General features: G+C 45.0%; 1 protein-coding gene across 9 annotated transcripts in view; it reads left to right on the forward strand.

Annotated features, from left to right (window-relative positions):
• Positions 1–22156, forward strand: part of wdr35 (WD repeat domain 35) — a 162675-nt gene that overhangs the window by 95337 nt on the left and 45182 nt on the right. For all 9 annotated transcript variants that reach the window (XM_072498896.1, XM_072498898.1, XM_072498903.1 and 6 more), the window contains 4 exons: positions 2746–2882; positions 10076–10279; positions 12690–12836; positions 21565–21697. In XM_072498896.1, coding sequence (XP_072354997.1) covers positions 2746–2882; positions 10076–10279; positions 12690–12836; positions 21565–21697 — 621 coding nt within the window. The remainder of the gene's footprint in view (positions 1–2745; positions 2883–10075; positions 10280–12689; positions 12837–21564; positions 21698–22156) is intronic.

Here is a 22156-nt window from a genome sequence, read left to right on the forward strand (position 1 = left end):
GTTTTCACCCTGAAGGTAATGGGATTCTGGAACTTGCTGCATAAAAGAGTGACAGAAGGCGACTTTTTCATTAAAAAATGCTTGGTTATCTAGTTAAGATGCTAAAATTGATTTGATAAAATTCTATAAGTTGTTACTGGGCCACAGACCCAAGAGGTAGAAAATGAGGTTAGGCTGTATATTTGTTATTTTATTTGGCATGTAAATGATGGGTGTATTATAAAATTAGGCACGATGCTATGTGCATCATTCCTGATACTTACTTGCCCACCTCCACACTACTGTAATTTTACCAGCAGCAGGGTAAGCATCGGGAGGCCCACCTAGCACAGGGCCAATTGAGGCCCTTAAGTGGCCAATTAATGGCCATTAATGGGTACGTTCTACCGCTATTGCTGGGATTTCACCCTGACAGCATGAAATCAAGTGTACAGTTCAGAAGATTTCACTGTTTGGGCAGGTGACCAATCAAGGGGGTTGGATGTAGTTCTGCCAATTGGAGGCCCACCATAAGGTCTTTCCACCCCTCCGCTTCATTTACCCTGCGCTTTGCACCCTGCCCACATCCCCACTCCCCTCTTACCCTCGACAGGGCCTGCAGCCTGGCCCCAGTGACTCTGCCTCTCCCTCTGCCTCTCTCTGGGGACCTGACACCAACCACGGCCGATGGTGAAATTTGAATTCAATAAAAAATTTGGATTTGAAAGTCTAATGATGACCAAGAAACCATTGTCGTAAAACTCATCTGGTTCACTAATGTCGTTTGGGGAAGGAAATCCGATGTCCTTACCTGGTCTGGTCTACGTGCGATTCCAGATCCATAGCTTTGTGGTTGATCCTTAAGTGCATTCTTAAATGGCCTCGCAAGCCACTCAGTTCATGGATAATTAGGCATGGACAATAAATGCTGGCCATGCCAGCGCCACCCACATCCCATGAATGAATAGAAAAATGATAAAAAAGATCCCCTCTCGAACCACCTTTTCCAGTTAAAATCACCCAACTATTATTATGGTTCAATCTTCAATTACATCTGACACTCAAGGCAGCATTAGAGAATTATTCTAATTGCACAAAATACTAATTTGAAAATTAAGTAGGAGCGATTTGAGGTCCATGGGATTAAAGGGACAGTGGCAGCAATTAAAACTCATGGGATTAAAAGGATAGGAGCAGCATGGATAGTAACTTGGCTAAGGGATAGAAAGCATATAGAAAGGCGAGGAGCTGCATTTCAGATTGGAGGGAAGTATATAGTGGTGTTCCCCATGGGTAAAAATCAAATGCTCTTTTTGATATTTATGGACGTGGGCATACAGGACATAATAAAGTTTAGGAAAAATTCATAACTTGCAAACATTAAACAACCAGGCGGATAGGAGCAGAGTTCTGAAAGACGTAGAAAAATTGTGAAATTGGGCAGAAATGTGGCAGTTGAAATTTAATGCAGATAATGTACTTTTTGGTGGGAAAAATGGGGAGAGGCAATACGAAGTAAATAGTATAATTTCAAAGGGGATACTGGACCATTGAAACCTTGGGTTATATGTATACAAATCTTCAAAAATGCAAGACAGTTTGAGAAGGCTATTTAGAAAAGGTATAATAGATGCTTAGATATTATTGCTATCAATAAAATTAATATTTATTTAGTGCCTTTAATGGTGGATTGGCCATGCTAAATTGCCTATTAATTGGAAAAATTAAAGAAAAAACATAAAATGTCCCAAGGCGTTTCACAGAAGCATTATAAAACAAACTTTAAAACAAATATTAGGCAGATGTTAAAAGCTCTTTAGTTTGGGTGCAGTGATGTTAGTTTTTAATGTTGCTCAGTATGTGTGGTTTCTGCTTATGTCTGGAGGTATTCCCTGCTGAGCCATACAAATTAGTGTCCAGTGACGCACCCATCCTGGTGACCTGAAATAGGCTGAGGATTATAATAGTCTTTCTTCAGTGTAAAGTCTTCTCGTATTTGCTATCCCTTTGCAGACCCTTGTATGAATATTATTGGCCCAACAAAACGTGACTCCAGCATACACACGGTGGTCAATTTAAATCTAATGTGGGAAAAGGTTCTGAAAACAGCAATAGACCGTGGTTTTCTCGTCGAAATGAGCCTCTTACTAGTTTCAGGCTTGTAACCTTGATACCCAGATGCCCTTAGCGATTTGGCAATGAAGTGTTTTCCCGCTGCAGAATAAACACACACTCGCCAGAAGTCATATTGGACAATCATCACTCATTATTTGCCAGGTTCTGAGGTCCATGACTTAACTCACCAATACATTGTTCCCTGGATTAAAGTTGGTTTTATAGCGTAAAACTGTTTATAGCAAGTAAGACAAATTACTCTTTTATAAATGGCTTGCGCTGTACTTCAGTTGTTTTTCTGTATTAAAATGGTTTATTAATTTATCAGGTCTTTTGATTCCGTACATATGATAGTCAAGCAGTCTCCAAACCTTTGGTTTATTGTTGATTCAGTGATAGGGGCCCAAGAGAGCAAATTGGTCTGAACTTCCCATCGAAGATCAGAAACTTACTTTGTTTTGAAAAAATGTGTTCCTATCATTGGAGTCATGCTGCATGAATAAATTCATTGCACTGTCTCGCCTGCTTTCTGCAGCCCCATTACTATTATACAAGAATGTCTAATTTATAAGTTGATGAAAAATATGCTATTGATCATTTATCTTGTGGATTTAATTTAATAAAGATGGTGCATGTTGATTTTTCTCTTAGGAGCCAAGCCAGCCCAATAAAGACTATATAATTAATTTTGAAATCCGTTCACTACGTGATAGCCGAAGTCTTATTGAGACTGTTGGGATTGAAGATGCCTGCATGTTCATTGAAGAAAATCCTCATCCTAGACTTTGGTAAGAAGTGTATCTACATAACAAATATTTTATTTCTGTTATTTTACTTTCAACTTGCATCACACTGTACTAGCTTTTCAGCTGGTTGGCAAAGTCTCAGTTTCATACTTCAGTCGTTGGGTGTTGGTTGAAGCTTATTTTTGTGACTGGGAAGCCTGTGTCCACTGGTGTACCGCAGGGACCAGTGCTGGGTCCTTTGCTGTTTGTAGTGTTCATTAATGATCCAGATGGGAACCTGGGCAGTATGATCAGTAAGTTCATAGATGACGCAGAAATTGGTGGTTTGGTAAATAACGAGGAGGAAAGCCTTCGATTACAGGGCGATATAGATGGGCTGGTCAGATGGACAGAACAGTGGCAAATGGAATTTAACCCTGAAAAGCGTGAGTTGATGCATTTTGAGAGGACTAACAAGATAAGGGAATATGTAATTAAGTACAGAGGACCAGAGGGACCTTGAGGTGCATGTCCATAGGTCCCTGAAGGCAGTAGGATAGGTAGATAAGGTGGTTAAAAAGGCATATGGGATACTTGCCTTTATTAACCGAGGCATAGAATTTAAGAAGAAGGAGGTTGTGATGAAGCTGTGTAAAATGATCATTAGGCACAGCTAGAGTACTGTGTGCAGTTCTAGTTGCCATGCTATAGGAAGAATGTGATTGCCCTAAAAAGGGTCCAGAGGAGATTCACCAGGATATTGCCTGGGCTGAAGCATTTCAGCTATGAAGAGAAGCTGTTTAGGCTAGGGTTGTTCCACTTAGAGCAGAAAAGGATGAGGGGGAATCTGATTGAGGTGTACAAAATGATGAAGGACATAGATGGGGTACATAGGAAGAAACTTTCCCCTTCGTGGAGGGGTCGATAACCAAGGGGTGTAGATTAAGGGTAATAGGCAGGAGATTTAGAAGGGATTTGAGGGAAAATATTTTCACCCAGAGGTTGGTGGGAATCTGGAATTCACTGCCTTAAAGGATGGTAGACGCAGGAACCCTCACAACATTTAAGAATCATTTAGATGAGCACTTGAAGCATCATAGCATACAAGGCTACGGACCAAGTGCTGGGAAACAAGATTAGAATAGGTATGTGCCTGATGGCTGGCGCAGATAAGATGGGCTGAATGGCCTCTTTGTGTGCTGCATGATTCTGTGACAGTCTTCACATGCAAATTACCTTTGCAGTTATCCCAAGGTAGAGAGACTACTTACTTGTATTGCTTCAAGTGGACTTCTCTGTCCTTGCTATATACAAAGGCTCATCCTCAATTCATGGAATACTTTGTCTTCCATGCTGTAAAATCTTTGGATTCATTTGAAATTTTTCTTGGGTATACAACTGTCAAAATTCTATTGGTTTTCTCCAGTTTTGTTTGGTAGCTTTACTATACCATTTTTTTCAACTACCTTGAATTGAAGTTAACATCAAGTGAATTCTTGATCAATTAGGCCAGTGGGCCGATGAATGGCAGATGGGGTTTAATTTTGATAAATGTGAGGTGATGCATTTTGGTAGATCAAATCAGGGCAGGACCTACTCAGTTAATGGTAGGGAGTTGGGGACAGTTACAGAACAAAGAGATCTAGGAGTACAGTTTTATAGCTCCTTGAAGGTGGAGTCGCAGGTGGACAGGGTGGTGAAGAAGACATTCAGCATGCTAGGTTTTATTGGCCAAAATACTCTATCTATGCCGTAAACATCTCTGACTCTATCGATGACTCTATCTATGACTCTATGACTCTATCTATGACTCTATGAACCAGTAAGTATCAAGAAATCCTGTCATTCTTAATATATTCTTGGAGGAATTATTGAGTACAAAAACCAACTTGAACCCTTACAGCCCAGAATTGACCTTTCAGACCAGTGGCAAATTTGTATTGAAGACTAAACCTGCATGAACCTCGAAAGAAAAGTCCATTACATCCACATTCTTTTCAATCACTCAGTAACTTCCAGTCTCAGCAACAAAAGCCTAGTTGTAAACTCAGCTGATGGTTTTATTAGAGTAGCTCCAGACCTGTCAGGGAAGGATGTGAAAGGAGTCTATTTCATCAATATGCTAACTTGGATGAATAGTACAATCCACCATAATGGCCCTCGGGAATTTCAATTGACTTTTACAAGATCTCCGGTTTCAATAGTTTTGTTCCTAAAGGTTTGCAGCATTAAAACCAAGCATTTTGTTTTCTGCTCTCACATGCGGTATCAGGATGGAATATGGAGGTATTTTCAACTTTAGAAACTATTGTTTCTCGAGCTCTTTCCAAATTTGCCAAGATTCTACTGCTCCTGTTCAACACCAGGGGTGAAATTCTCCCCAAACGGCGCGATGTCCGCCGACTGGCGCCCAAAACGGCGCCAATCAGACGGGCATCGCGCCGCCCCAAAGGTGCGGAATGCTCCGCATCTTTGGGGGCCGAGCCCCAACATTGAGGGGCTAGGCCGACGCCGGAGGGATTTCCGCCCCGCCAGCTGGCGGAAACGGCCTTTGTTGCCCCGCCAGCTGGCGCGGAAATGACATGTCGGGGCGGCGCATGCGCGGGAGCGTCAGCAGCCGCTGACAGTTTCCCGCGCATGCGCAGTGGGGAGAGTCTCTTCCGCCTCCGCCATGGTGGAGACCGTTGCGGAGGCGGAAGGGAAAGAGTGCCCCCACGGCACAGGCCCGCCCGCGGAACGGTGGGCCCCGATCGTGGGCCAGGCCACCGTGGGGGCACCCCCCGGGGTCAGATCGGCCTGCGCCCCCCCCAGGACCCCGGAGCCCGCCCACGCCGCCTTGTCCCGCCGGTAATGGGGAACACTCCGTGCTCCTTACACAAACTTTCCAGCAGGCCTACCGTGGGGGGCTACCGTGCCCCCCCCCCCCCGATGGTATCTTTAATTCCAGCAATATGAGGAAGCGGAGATCACTTTAGCTATGATTTTGTGAGCCAAGTGAAACTCAAACAACTTTGAGCAAAGTATGAAGAACAGGATTTATGAACCATCTTCCATGCATGAGAAAAAAGATGAGTTGGAATGAGTCGACATTCATTATCATTTGCCACAGATATCTGCAGACTACATAAAGTTTAAAAAAAAACATCAGTTCAAAACAATCCATACTTTCTGGCGTTCAAAGGGCATCGTGACAAATACATGTGATAGGAATAGAGGGATACAGCACAAGGAAGTGCTGAGGGTTTTGGCCAAGGTTGGTATCATGACAGGCCGAAGGGCCTGTTCCTGTGCTGTATTGTTCTTTGTTCTTTTTCTGATGTAGGCTTCCCCAAATCAAATTCAACTTGCATATAAGACCAGTGCGACTGGGTTGTATCCCTGGAGGCAGATGTGGGGACCCTGGGGACCTGTGTAAACCATTGAGGGTGAAGGTGGAGGAGCATGAAAACAGGGCCAGATGGCAGAACCTTCGAAACGTGGGGCTGACAGAAGGCGTGCAAAAACCGAGCGCCACAAAATATGTGACTAAGATGTTGACCGGGCTGGTGGAGCAGGAAAAATTGGACAAGGCTCCAGAAGTGGTTGGGCTCATAGGTCCTTAAGGCAGAGGCCGAAAACAGGGGAGCCGCCACGCGCAGTGATCGTGCGGATGCACAAATTTTTGTAAGTATGGTTAATCCCACAGGAGCGAGGGGACAGAAGCTCCTCACCAGGATAGTCACCTGGAACGTAAGGGGACTCAACGGCCCAGTGAAACGATCCAGAGTCCTCAACCACCTAAGAAACATGAAGGCAGACATAATCTTCCTTCAAGAGACGCACCTGAGAGAGCAGGACCGACTGCGGGTAAGAAAGGGCTGGGTGGGACAGACCTACCATTCCTGTTACGGGACAAGGGCCGGGGGGGTGGCAATACTGATCAGCAAATGGACGATGTTTAGGACGACAAAGATGGTTACGGACCCAGGGGGACGGTACGTCATGGTTCGCGGGACCCTGGATGGGGCACCTGTAGTACTAGTTAACGTGTACGTGCCCAACTGGGACGACCTGAGCTTCATCAAGGAGACCATGGCAGAAATCCCTGACCTAGCGACGCACCGGCTAATCATGGGGAGGGACTTCAACTGTGTACAGGACCCAACGACTGACAGATCGAGCTCCAAAACGGGAAAACCTCAAACATAGCAAGGGAACTCGGTCACTTTATGGAACAGATGGGAGCGGTGGACCCCTGGAGGTTCACCCACCCAGGGGAGAAGTTTTCCTCCTCCTCCCCAGTATACACCAGAATTGACTTCTTTGTGGTGGGGAAAACGTTGCTTCCGGGGATAGGCAAAGTGGAATACTCCGCATTTGTGATATCAGACCACGCTCCACGCCACATGGATGTGAGGCTGGAAACGGGCAGGGCGCAACGCCCCACATGGAGGTTGGACATTGCTCGACTAACTGACAAGGCCTTCAACGAAAAGATATCGTGGGCCATAGCAGAATACACGGAGAACGATCAGAATGGGGAGGTCTCACCCTCCACATTCTGGGAAGCGCTAAAGGCTGTAATAAGAGGGGAAATCATCGCTTTCAAAGCGCGAAGACATAGGGAGGAAAGGGCGACTAGGCAGCAGCTGGTCGACTCCATACTGGAGATAGACCGTAAATACTTTGAGGCCCCGACCGTAGAGCTCCTGGCAGAGAAGAAAGAGTTACAAAGGACCTTTGATCTGCTCTCCACCAGGAAAGCAGTGCTTCAACTCCGCCAAGCACGTGGGACCCGATACGAACACTGAGACAAAGCCAGCCGCCTGCTGGCACACCAGCTGAGAAAGCAGGCAGCCACCAGAGAAATTGCACAAATCAGGGATACCAGAGGTGCATTACAAACAGAGCCAGAAAAGATCAACAAAGCATTCGGGGCCTTTTACCAAGGGCTGTACACCTCAGAGCCCCCAATGGGGGAATCCGTGATGAAACGGTTCCTTGATGGACTGAACATACCAGTCGTGAGAGAGGGCAGAAAATGGGGCTTGGAAGCACCACTAGCACTGAGAGAAAGGCGAACCGCGGGGGGGGGGGGGAAGGAAAGGCGAACCGCAGGGGAGGAGGGAGGGCGGGGGGTAGAGACAGGGAACAATAGAGTAGAGAGCCAGGGAGGCGGAGGGGGAGGGGGGGGGGGGGCGGAGGGGGAGGGGGAGGGGGAGGGGGAGGGGGGGGGGAGGGGGGGCGGAGGGGGAGGGGGAGGGGGAGGGGGGGCGGAGGGGGAGGGACGGAGGGGGGACGGAGGGGGGGCGGAGGGGGAGGGACGGAGGGGGAGGGGGAGGGACGGAGGGGGAGGGGGGGGCGGAGGCAGGGAAACGTTAACCAACTTGACATCCGCAGGAACAGAGAAAAAGGAGAATACCGGCAGAGGACGGGAGGGCCGGCTGAAGCGACAGCGTGCACGAGAAGACAACGGCGGCGAAATCCGGCCGGGAGAAGCGAGGGGCAACACCGGCACCAGACGCACTCAAGGATAGCTCTCCGGAAGTGCCTCCCTGCACAAATGGATGCCTACTTATATATATATATATAATATATATTATATATATATCATATCCTGTGTACATAACGGCAAAATATAATCTGTTCAAAAATCCAATAAAAAACATTTATTAAAAAATATATATATATTCTGATGACACTTGCTACAGATGTGGAATTACAGAATAATTGCTCCTCATTTAAGTACACAAGTGTTGAGCTGGTTAATTATTTCTTTTGGTCGGCTTACTTTTGAAGTTGACTAAAATTGATGCCCTTTTTTGTTTTCAAATATGATCAAGGATGAACTTTCACTCTACTAAGATTGTGCAGTTAATCTTATAATATTTTTAAATTTCTTCCGTGGATGCATTCGATCCTTCCTTTAAATCAATTCATCTTGGGCAGGATTCTCCCATTGGGCGGCTAAGTGCCGACGCCGGCGTAAAAACGGGAGTGTTTTACTCCAACGTCGGCGCTCGTTCTGGGATCCCATTCTGCGACCCACAGTGGGGTAGCATGGCGCTGATGCGGCCCACTCCACTTCAGCTGCCGATCCTGGCCTGAACCTGGCGCCGCGGGTCCGCGCATGCGCAGTTCGGCCGGCGCTAACTAGCGCATGCGCAGTGGCCTTCTTCCCCGCGCCGGCCCTGACGCCAAATGGCGCAGGGCTACAGGAGTCGACGCGGAGGAAAGGAGGCCGGGGGGCTGAGAGGCCGGCCCGTCGATTGCTGGGGCCCCAATCGCGGGCCAGGCCACTAGGGAGGCGGCCCTCGGGGTCGGACCCCCTCCACCCCCCCCCCCCACCCCCCACCCCCCACAGGCCGCCCCCAGCCCCTTCAACGCCGAGGTCCCGCCGGCTCAGAGGATGTTAGAACGGCGCCGGCAGGACTCGGCCTTTTGATGACGGCAGTTCGGCCCATGTGGGCCGGAGAACCGGTGCGCTGGCCTGGGGCGGAGAGTCGTCGCATACCCCGACCAGCGCCGCGCCGACCATGCCGGCCCCAATGGCGCCGATTCTCCACAGTGCCGGCATCGGGGCGGCGTGGCGCGATTCGCGCGGCCCACCGCCAATTCTCCGACCCGGCGGGGGTCGGAGAATTCCGCCCCTTATATCTGGTTTCATGGAAATAAAATTATATCAATTGGGAGCAGGAGTTAGCCACTCAGTCCCTTGAGCCTGTTCCGCCATTCAATAGGACCAAAGCTGATCTTATAGTAACTTCAACCCCATATTCCTATCACCCCCTAGTTAATAAGCTACAATTATACTGATAGGTATTGATCTGAGAGTGGTATCTCCTGTCTGTGATGCATAGTTGGTAAATTCTTGCCATACAGCAGTGTAACCTCCATGTAAACAACACCAAATTATAACAGAGCTGTGCACATGCATACTTTTATGTATTTGTAGTGGTGGTTTATTTTTAATACTACGAGAAAGTGGCCAATTTAACCTGAAATTTCAGAAGTTTGAAGAAGCTCCAATTAAGTGCTTTGTCCGTTTTAAAATGTGGCTTTCCACTGGGTAGAGTTTACATTGCAATGTGGAGTGTGTAATACAGACTCCCATCAGTTATCTTGCATCATTGATTAAGTAATACCTAACTTACACTGACATGTTTACTTACGCAATTTTATGTTACTCTCAAAATGAGGTACCAGTTTGTTTTTAATGTGAAGTGCAACTAACTAAATTCCTATTTGCTAAGAAAGTAATTTATTTTTTATTTTAGGCGCTTGCTTGCAGAAGCTGCTCTCCAGAGACTTGACCTTAAAACAGCAGAACAGGCATTTGTCCGTTGTAAGGATTACCAGGGGATTGAGTTTGTAAAACGCCTTGGAAACCTTCAGAGTGAATCCATGAAACAGGCGGAAGTTGCAGCTTACTTTGGAAGATTTGAGGAAGCCGAGAGGATGTATCTAAACATGGATAGAAGGTGTTCAGAATACTTATTGTATATTCTTCAGCTGCTTTAAACTAAAAACTGCACATGGTGCTTTTCTTTAATTTAATTATCAATTTTTTTATCATTTGAAAGTGGTTAGATTTTTTGAACAAATTTCTGTCGGTTAGCATTTAAAACATGCTGCCTGACATGTAGGCTAAATGAAATTTAAGTTCCGATCAGATGTGGGTGTGAGGGATAATGTGGAGTGGAGAATGAAGACAAAAAGAATATCATTGGTGTTTTCATATCTGTGATAAAGGCCATTTTGCTATATTATTTTTATTTCCTTTTCCTCAACTGTTAAATACCAACCAAAATAGGAAATAAAACAGAAAATGCTGGATAAACTCAGCAGGTCTGGTGACATCTGTGGATTGAGAAATGCAGTTAATGTTTTGAGTCCATTAACCCTTCTACAGAACTGTTTGGTTTTCTTCCCTCAATATTGTTGAAGGGTTCCTGTTTGGTATGACATGGATTTGTACTAGATCTTTTCCCATTTTGAGCTTACTTCACATCCTGACTCCTGAGCTAGTGCTTAAAATCAGATAGGCCATTAGATAGATTCTGTTCAAGTTGATCAGTGATTCTGCTCCCAGAGTCTTTGGAGTCTGTTTGCAGCATATTGATATGGCCGCTTGCCGCTAATTATTGTTATTTTGCTAGTTATCTCCAGTGAAGTTACCATAGAATTCAGTCAACACCTATCAGCTGATGAAAAACTAAAGGAGTTCATCATTGCTGTATATAAACTAGTCAAATTCTTGGTGGTAGGCTAAGCCTGGGATGCTCCTTTATCCCCAAAATAATGGGAAGCTTTCTGCTTTGCCTCTTTAGGAATCATTTGATGCTTTTACAGAAGTGTTTTTTTCTTTCCTGATTTCAGGACTTAAAGTTCTTCATTAGAGAAAACATTATTGAGCAGAATCTTGATCAATGCGTTTAAAATGCTTAATGTTATTGATGTAAGCCTGTTATTTAACTTGATATTGAGCATAGAACTACAGAGTCAGTTTATTAGAAGTTAGAAGGAACACCCAACCTAGCGGGAATGGTGTAGGCAAGGGGTTAAGATGGTGGGGGTTGTCATGCAAGCATCCCTCATATTTTTCCACCCATCTACCTCACTAGCTTTTACTTGCATTAGTTTAGCACAGGACTAAAGAGCTGACTTTTAAAGCAGACCAAGGCAGGCCGGCAGCACATTTCAATTCCCGTACCAGCTCCGGAATGCCGGTTTTCCATTTGCCCAACAAGCATACTTGCTTTGAGAGTACTGACGGTTAAAATGTTCCCCTTTCCTTCACATGTCCGCCAGTCTGTGGGCGAAGACTCCCAGGAAAAGCAGTTGAGGCTGCAATGACAAACTCTTTTAAAATTAAGTATTAAATATTTGGTGATGAGTAAATTTTCTAATTGAACAGGACTTTCAGAGGAGCGGACATGCTTTGATGCTTGGGTTGATGGATGGGGGGTTGATGGTTAATAGAACTTTATCAGACCTGGTTCACTGACAAGAAAAAAGGATGTCTGAAAGATGTGCAGAATTGTTTGTTTAGCTTTGGGAGTAGCAATATTTACACTGGATACTTGAATGAGGTAGAGGGTGTGATCTTCCCAAAAGGAAACAAAGCCCCCGAGTGAACGCGTATAACCGCCTGTTTCCCGACACTCGCTGTGCCGAGAAACATGTGGCTATTCAACGCGACTCACTTTGAATAAGGGGAACGCATGGCCGAGTCCGCATATAGCTCCATTTTGTACCGAGCAGAGCTCCCCATTGTAGCAAGAGATTGGTGGTGTCCTGATCCGCTCCCCCTCCCCAAATGCAACATGGGAGAGATTGGGGCAACCCTGGCAGTGCCCCTTCCAGCTGGTAGTGTCATCTGGGCACTTGGCAGTGCCAGGGTCCCCAGGTGGCACCAGCAGTGCCCAGGCACCACACTGCCCAAAGGGCATGTAGCTGGCGGCCTTCAATCTCCTTGGAGCCCACCACAAGTGCCGTTCCGTCTGGTCCCCATTTGTGGGGACCACTACCAAATGGCACTTGCCCGAGGTCCCCGAGGCGAAGGGATTGAATACTAAAGCCTCAGGTACCTCGGGAATCTGCACATTAAAGTAAGGCTTGCTGCCTCACTCTAATATGCAGATTTGCTAATTTTGCCCATTGTGGGTGGGAGATTCCACTTGCAACATCTCACGAGATTGTGATCCCGGCTTTCACTGGCCATGCTCCGCGCGCGGCGAGATACATTTCCGGTACAGTGTGGCTGGAGGATCACGCCCAGAGCATATGATCTGGAAGATGCAAAGCAAAGTTGAGCCAAAGTTTTGGTTTTACTTTGGCTTTCACATGTTTGTGGTTAGAATTTGATTTTTTATTCTTTTCTGCTTCTAGAGATCTGGCTATTGATCTAAGGATCAAGTTGGGAGATTGGTTTCGAGTATTGCAGTTGTTAAAAACTGGTTCTGGCGATGCAGATGATGCCCTGCTTGAGCAGGCTTACAATGCCATTGGAGATTATTTTGCAGATCGTCAGAAGTGGTAAGTAACAGCGCCATTATGCAAGATAATTAAAATAAATAGTAGGAGGCTCTAAAGGTCCATGAATATTCTTCCAGTTTCTTGTCATAAATTTGTGGGGGACTGATGAATATCTTGGAGAAAAGTGAAATCAGCCATTTAAACTATTTCTATAGTAATGGAACTGGCAGAAGCCCCGTGAAATTTTCAAGCCAGTAATGTCTGGAAGCAGTAGACCATTGGTCCATATAGCCTACCCTCCAAATCACTTTTCTGAATGTCCCAGTATTCCCTTCCTAAAAATTGTCCCATCATTGTTTTCTAAATTCTCCATAATTATCTTATCCATCACCCCAGCAGATAACAAGTCTTGAAACACTCTTACTGAAAGCAAAAGTTGCCTACATTTCTAATTTTCTATTAACACCAAGATTTAACTGTCTACCCTTGAAAGAAGAAATAACTTGTATTATATGGTATGCATACTCAGAAAACCCCATATCACATCACATCACAGCAGAATAGTTTTCAAGTTGCTGTCTTGTAAGCAAATAAGGCAGCTAATTAGTATGTAACTAGGTCCCTCAAAGAACAGAGAAATATTGACTAATTTATCTCTTTGGTATTTTGGAGAGATATGTAAAAGGCTGCATCTTCATTTATGTAAATACCAAACCGGAAGCAGTTTATGCAGACAGTCCTTTATGCACACAAGTGCAAAAAAAGTACAGAGCCAGTATTTTGCGTATTAGTGAAGATTGTTGTGGGTTGTGTAACTATGGACATGATGTTAAGCCTGCACTCGCCGTCCACAGGACCTGCGTTGCGGGCAGCAAATCCTAAAAGAATCAGTAAAGACGATTCTTGCCAGAGAGATTGTATTTCCTGATTATCCCCGCGCCTTAACTGGCAAAGTCACAAGATTCATGCCCACAAAGAGGGCGAAAGGGGTGGGAGGAGGAGAGCTGACTAGTAGTGATTTAACCTCAGGCGAGGGGCAAAGTTGAGAAAGTGGGGCCTCATGAAGAGCCTCAGCCGGTGCGGGAATTGAAACTGCACTGTTGGCCTTGCACTGCATCACAAACCAGCTGTTCGCTAATTGAGCTAAATAGGCAGAAACCTATTGATCTCAGTCTTAAACATACTAAATGACTGAGCCACCACTGCCCTCTTGAGGCAAGGAATTCCAAAGATTCCCTACCGATAGAAATCTACTTTTCTTATAGATAATAAAGTTTAAAGAAATAAATGATTTAGTGATATTATACTATTAAAAGTCATATATTAACCACAACAGCAGAAAATGCTGAGAGCTTGTGAAAAGAATGGATTAGAAAACTGCAAGGGTTTGCAAGGCCGAACTGACAGAAAGACTCTTTGTGTTAGAGAGATGGGCTAAGATCCAATTCCGTGTCCATGCTAACCACAAAATCACCCCATGGAAAGGAATTTTGCTGAGAAAGCTTTTTATCGAGTGAAAAAATACATGAAATGTTTTATCTCTTAAATTAACAGACACCTTAGTAGAATTAAACAAATTATAGATTAATTAAAACCAATCACAGCTGTAGAGAGGATGGGACTTTATAGATAGTAATCTTCTTAGGTATCGGGACGGGAAAGTCATTCCAGAATCAATTCCGCCTATCCTCCAAAATCTGTTCTATCCTCTTGCTTTGCAAAATTGCTATTTTATTCTATTTTAAACTGCGCAGTCCTTTTGTACTGTGTATCGTGATTTGAAGAAATTACTATGAGCTGTCATTGTATTTTGAATTCAACTTATCTGTATTTGCGAAAGGCAATAATTCTGATTAGCTTGCTACAGGACTAGTCGGAACATTCTAAATTCTGTACTTGTGTGAAAATTGAAACTTTACACTAGAAACTGACAAAATAAAGGTGGCAAATTGCCTTTAACCCAAGAAGCCAGTCTTGAGTCTCTTTTATTTGGTATATGGTAAGGCGTTACTGGTATATGAATAGATACAGAGACCCAACACTTACCCTCTTGAGTGAAGCAATTCCTTCAAATCCTGTAAATGGCCCGACCCCTTATTCTGAGACTGTGTCCTCTGGTTCTATAGCCCCCCCTTTCCTCCCCCACCCCACCCCCACTGTATCGGTTGCCCGAGATTGCAGTGCATTCCACAGAATCCCACATGTTGCAGTCACATCACACCTGCCATTTTGATCCAACCGTATTTATTTAATTAGTCAATTAGTTAATAATTTGCACAATAAGTAGTACAAGTTACACTTGGTAGCGAGGAAGGATACTCGGAAACCACTGGAGCTGAAAAAGTAGTAAATGGAGCACCTCTTTACTCCTCTGCCCCTCATTCCCACCTGAACCAAATTCCCAACACCTTACTCAATTTACATGTCACTCAGGCATAGTCAACTGTCCATGTGCCCATTTCTGCCAAGGGTCCGGTTAGCTCATTTGGCTAGATTGTTAGCATGTGGTTCAGAATAACACTAACAGCATGGGTTTGATTTCCGTTATGGCTGGGAAAGACTTGGGACCTGTCTTGGCATCTGCCCTGAGAGTTGAAGGCAATGGCACGCCATCACTAACAAATAAACTACCAAGAGAAACGGCCAGGATCAAGTATCAGAAGACAGTGAACCAAAGACCTGCCTTTCGGCAGAGTACTCATGGAAATGGAATGGAACACATGTGAACATAGACACAAAATTCTACCACTTACGCAACGTTTAATTTAAAATATTAAAATAATTTATGATTTCCACTCTACTACATAAACAAACTAGCAATAGATTCTTCCTAAAGTAACTTTCCCCATGTTTGTTCTACATATGAAACATAAACTATTCTGCTTCACAATTAGCAAGATCTGCTTCAACAATTTCACTACTTGCATTAGCAATACTGCATCTAATAATTAACCAGTAAAATCTATAGCCATATTCATAAACCATACGGGTGGCACGGTAGCACTGTTATTTCCCAGCGCCAGGGACCCAGGTTTAATTCCGGCCTTGGATGACTTTCTGTGTGGAGTTTGCACGTTCTCCCGCTTCTTCAAAGAGCGCTTCCCAACTCTTTTCCCCAGATCCCAGCAATGTTTTCTTCAAGTGTTCATCTAATTCACTTCTAAAAGCTACTAGTGAATCTCTTTCCACAAACCTATCAAGCAGTGTACTGCAAATCCTAATCACTTTGGATTTGAATTTGATTTATCATCACGTGTATCGAGGTACAGTGAAAAGTATTGTTCTGTGTGCAGTCCAGACAGATCATTCCATACATGAAAAAATATAGGACATACATAAATACACAATGTAAAATAGAAAGGTTAGAGATAGTGTTAGTGTTAGAATTGAATTTTAAAAGGTTAGTACAGTTATAAGAGATGTAGGAAGAGGATCTGTGGGAGAGAGCTCGCAGAGCGTCGCCACGCTCCGGCGCCATCTTGAGTGTGACTTGTTTGTAAAATTAATTTTCCTCATGTCACGTCTGGTTAATTTGCCAATCATTCTCTGTCTACAGGATATTCTGCTATTGGAAACAGATTATCTTCATACATTCTCAATCCTTTCTGATATTGAATACTTCCATCAAATCTCCACTTAATCGTCTATGCTCTAGGAAGAATGCCCCAGCTTCTCATGCCTAATCCCTCATCCCTAGAACCGTGGGCTGGATTCTCCGCTGTCGGATGTTCCATTTTGCCAGCAGGCCGGGGGTTTCCCGACGGCGTGGGGCTGCCCCACAATGGGAACCCCCATTGACCAACAGGTGAAACAGAGCATCTCCCCATCATGCTGAACCAGAAATCTGGTGCAGCGGGATGGAGAATCCAGCCCAATATACCCTCTCCAAAGCCATCTTGTGATTTCTCAAGTAGAGTGCCAAGTAGTAGACACCACACTCCAGTTGAGGGTGAACTAGTTTATGTAGGTTTGGCATAATTTCCTGGTTTTTTTACTCTACGCATCTGTTTATAAAGTCCAGGGTTCCAAATGTTTTATTGACTGCTTTGTTAAACTGTCCTGTAACCTTCAAATACTTTTGTTTACCATTTACCTTGTATTGTCATTTCTTATTATTTCTACCAAAAATGTACAACCTTATTTATCTGCATTAAACTTAATCTGCCATGTGTCCGCCCTATCCATCAGACTGTCTTTTTGAAGTCTATGACTATCTTTCCCTCTACACTTTAAATATAATTAATTGTTGTTCTGTGGTATACAGCCTCTTTAAGGTACTAAGAGGTCCCAAAATGCTTCATAGGAGCATTATAAAACAAAATATGAGGCTGACCCACATAAAGAGACATTTGATAAGATGACCAAAGGTTGGCCAAAGTGATAGGTTTAAAGGAGTGACTTAAAGGAGGAAAGCAAGATGGAGATATGGAGCACAAGAACGATAGGTGAATGGAACTTGGTATGAGTTATATTAGCAGCAGAGTTTTGCATGACCGCAGATTTATAGAGGGTACAAATGTGGGAGACCAGCCAAGATTGTGTTGGAATGCTCACGTCACGAGGTAACAAAGGCATGAATATGGGTTTCAGCAGCAGATGAGCTGAGGGTGAAGTTCTGCGATATTCTGGAAGTGAATAAATTCAGTTTTAGTGATGATGTGAATATGTGATCAGAAGCTTATCTTGTGTCAAAAATGACATAATTGTTGCAAAAAGTCTGGTTTATTCTCAGACATTTGCTGGAGTGAGGATGGAGTTGGTAGCTAGGGAATGGATTTTGGAGTGGGGACTCAAAGAAATGCCTTCATTTTCCCAATATTTAATTGTAGGAAATTTGTGCTCGCCCAGTACTAGATGTTGAATAAGTAGTCTGATAATTCTGCAATAATGGGGGAGTCAAGAGGGATAGTGATGAGGTAGAGCTGAGCACATGTAAAAACTTATGATTTGCTTTCGGATGATGTTGCTGAGGGCAGCATGTAGATGAGAAATAAGAAGGGGCAAGAATAGATCCCTGAGTTTTAACAGAGGAGGATTGAAATTTTGGTTAGCACAGCTGTCTCAGTGCCAGGGACCTGGGTTCAATTCCGGCCTTGGGTGACTGTGTGGAACTATCCCCGTGTTTCCTCCGGGTGCTCCAGTTTCCTCCCACAGTCCAAAAATGTGCAGGTTAGGTGGATTGGCCATGCTAAATTGACCCTTTGCGTCCAAAGGTGTGCTGCTTAGGTGGGCGTACAGGATAGGGCGGGGTATGTGGATATGGGCCTAGGTAGACTGGTCTATCGAGGTGTCAGTGTTGATCTGATGGGCCGAATGGGCTCCTTCTGCACTGTGGGGATTCTGTGGATCTATGGTTTTATGGTAATTGTGCTGGAGCAGGAAGAAAAGCCATTGCTAGTGATACTCTGACTACGATTAGATAGGTAAGGATGGAACCAGACAAGGGCAATCTTAACCTGGATACACAAAGGAGCTTTTGGAGGCGGACGATGTGGTCAACAGTGTCAAAGAAGGACGAGGAGGAGTAGTTTACTTTTGTCACAGTGGCACAGCATGTCATTTGTGACTTTTTAAAAAAGTATTTTTATTGGCATTTTCAATTTTACATAGTGAAACTTTGCATCCGACAATTTATACAGTTCTTATTTAAAAATACAATCTTTCTAGATATATCCCCTTCTCTCTTCCCCCCCCCCCCCACTTCCCCTCTCCCAGGCCCCTCCTTGGCATCCCCCTCTTCCGCTTTGGGTGTTCTGTCCTTGAGCTCCTGTTCTCCCCTTCCCACCGACCCCCCTCTGCCCTCCCCAATTCCTTTTGTGTTTTTTCTTGCAGGCCTTGTGTGTTTGGGAGGGGGTGGGGGGCTTCCTGTCCCCTCTCCCTCCCCTTTCTCCAGGCTTCTTCCTGTGGTTCCCCTGAGTTTCCTCCCCCTCCCCTTCCCTTTTGTACCTCTTCCGTGTTGTGTATTTCTGTCTGCTCTCCTCCGTCTCTCACTCTTTCCCTAGTCGAACAGGTCTTGGAACAGGCCGACGAATTGCCCTCATGCTTTGAGGAAGCCTTCTTCCGACCCTCGGATGGTGTACTTGATCTTCTCCAGATGGAGAAAGTCCGCCAGGCCTGCCAGCCAGTCTGCAGGATTCTCCTGTGTGCGATTAGGAAAGTGAAAGTAAGGGCGTCTGCCCTCTTCCCAATGTGTAGCTCTGGCTGTTCTGATTCCCCAAAGATTGCCACTCTCGGGCACGGCCCCTCCCTCAACCCCACAACCTTGGACATTGCCTCGAAGAAGGCTGACCAGAATCCTACAAGTCTGGGGCAAGCCCAGAACATGTGGGTGTGGTTGGCTGAGCCTCCCTGGCACCGTTCACATTTATCCTCCACCTCTGGGAAGAACCTGTTCATTCAGGTACTGGTTAGGCGCCCTCTGCACCACTTGCAGGAAGACTCCTCCATCCTCACCCATTCCGTGGTGTGTTCACCGATCCATCCCCTCATTCTCTCTGCCGTTGCTGCCTCATGGTAGTATTGTAGATTCGGTAGTGTCAGACCACCCATTACTTTTTTCCTCTGCCGTGTTGATTTGGGGATTCTTGGATTCTTACCCCCCGACACAAATGCAATGATCATTTTGTCTGCGTTGTGGAAGAAGGCCTTGGGGATGAAGATCGGTATAGGTGGCAGTATAATCATTTTGATTGATTGTCTGCACCCTCCCTGCCAGGGAGAGAGGGAGCGAGTCCCATCTCTGTAGGTCCTTTTTGACTTCCTCCACCAAGTTGGTCAGATTCCACTTGTGGATCTGTGTCCAGTCGTGGGCTATCTGGATCCCCAGGTAGCGGAATTTGTTTTGGGCTAGTTTGAATGGGAGTCCCTCCAGCTCTGTCCCTCCCCCGTTTGGGTTCACTGGGAATGCCTCACTCTTGCCCAGGTTAAGTTTATAACCCGAGAAGGTTCCGAACTCTTTCAGTTGAATGATTGCTCTCAAGCCTTCCTGTAGTTCCGAAACATAGAGGAGCAGATCATCTGCATAGAATGAGACTCTGTGCTCTCTGCCTCCCCTTTGGATGCCCTTCCAGCTTTTTTGCATCTCACAGTGCGATCGCCAGGGGTTCAATTGCTAAGGCAAACAGGAGCAGGGACAGTGGGCATCCCTGCCATGTGCTTCTGTGTTGCTGGAAGTATTCAGAGCTGGTGGTGTTTGCTCGAACACTCGCCTTGGGGGCGTTGTACAGGATTTTCACCCAGGAGGTGAACCCTGCTCCTAGCCCAAACTACTCCAGTACTTCAAAGAGGTACTTCCACTCGGTATCAAAGGCCTTTTCTGCATCCAGGGAGATGATCACCTTTGGTGTTCTCTCCCAAGGCGGGGTCAGTATTACATTTCTTCAGCCGCCTGATGTCCACAGTTAGCTGCCTACCCTTGACAAAGCCCTCTGGTACGCAGTTCTCCAGTCTCTTGGCCAGGACCTTCGCGAATATCTTTGCCTCTACATTGAGCTGCAAAATGGGTCTGCATGATCTGCATTCTGTCGGGTCTTGACTTTTTTGGGTATCAGCAAAATCGTGGCCTATGTTAGTGTAGGAGGCAGGGTGCCCCTTACTAGCAAGTCTGCAAACATATCCTTTAGGTGTGGGGCCAAGGTCGGCTCAAACTTTTTATAGAAGTCGCCCATGAACCTGTCGGGTCCCGGACCCTTCCCAGCCTGCATGGAGATGATGCTCTCCATGATTTCTCCCAGATCTATTAGTGCTTCCAGTTCCCCCCGCCTGTCCTGCCCAACAACTGGCATTCTCAGTCCGTCGAGGAACTGTTTCATCCCCGCGCCCTCGTTGGGGGGGCTCGGAGATATACAGCCCTCGATAAAAGGTCTCAAATGCCCGGTTGACCACTTTGGCTCAGTTACCAGTCTGCCTCCGCTGTTTTGTATCTGCGCTATTTCCCTCGTGGGTGCCTGCTTTCTCAGCTGGTGAGCCAGTGGGCAGCTAGCCTTTTCTCCATGTTCGTAAAAGGTCACCCATGTCTGGCGGAGTTGGTATGGATATCAGGTTAAAGTCCATTTGCAGCTTTTTCCTCTCCGCCAGAAGCTCTGCGGTTGGGTCCTGGGAGTTCTTCCTGTCGACCTCCAGGGTGGAGTTGATCAATTGTTGCACGGCTGCGCTCTCTTCCCTGTCTCTGCGAGCCTTGTAGGCTATAATTTCTCCCCTGATCACAGCCTTCAGTGCCTCCCTGGACGTGGAAGGTGAGACTTCCTCGTTCTGGTTAGTAATAACGTATTTGCATCATTTGTGACTTTGATAATAGCTGTTTTGGTACTGTGGCAGGAGCAGAAACCTGATTGTCGGAATTCAGACAGGGAGTTGTGGAAATGTTGGGCGGGAATTTGGTAGGTTACACTTACATATTTTGCATCATCTTCAAATTTCAGAATTGTGCCTGTACCCGAAGTTCATTATGAATATATAGTAAAAACAGTATTGCCTTAGTACTGAAATCTAGGGTACTCCCACAACGTTTTCTATCTCTTAGCCAATTTTGTACTCCTGGGGAGAACTTTATGGTATCCTGCCAGTCCACCTGGGGAATTTTGTCAGGGGCATAGCATTTCTCAGCTGGCTATCCCACCCAGTTAAATAGATACAATAGTCTATAATTTCAAGCAAAAAACATATTCAGACTTGCATGATCATATCGATACTTTTGGATAATTATGAAACAGATACTTTGTGGAAAAAGTTGATACCAAAGAAGACCATTCAGAATAGGTGTGATTTAATATTCCTTTTGCATTTGCAGGATGAATGCTGTTCAATATTATGTTCAAGGTCGGAATCAGGAGCGACTGGCAGAATGCTATTATATGCTTGAAGATTATGAAGGTTTGGAGAAACTGGCAAATGCCCTACCAGAAAATAACAAACTGCTTCCTGTAAGTCGTGGGCATAATATTTTCTTACTGAAATAAAATGTTGAGGTTCATCTCTCTCTCTGTACAAGTAGGACAAAATAGATCTTCATTATGAATTCTGTCTAAAGTTATAATAAATTGTAAGGGAAATGTTAAGCGAATGAAATTTAACTAGTGAATCAGAATAAGTCATTTCACACTAGTACATATTAAATGATTAATGAATCTATTCCTCTGTATTGGAATAAAGTGGCGCTTAATTTAAAACTTTTGTTACCTACTGATCCAAAGAAAATATTTTTGAAAGTCTGGATTTGGGTGAAATTTAAAATTTTGATAACCTAATTACCAAATTAATTGAAAACGGGTTGATATATATATATATATATGAGAAGTCTTACAACACCAGGTTAAAGTCCAACAGGTTTATTTGGAATCAGTTGCTTTCAGAGCTTAGCTCCTTCATCAGGTGAGTGAAGA

Source organism: Scyliorhinus torazame, chromosome 4 (genome assembly GCF_047496885.1).
Source record: "Scyliorhinus torazame isolate Kashiwa2021f chromosome 4, sScyTor2.1, whole genome shotgun sequence".
NCBI lineage: Eukaryota > Metazoa > Chordata > Chondrichthyes > Carcharhiniformes > Scyliorhinidae > Scyliorhinus > Scyliorhinus torazame.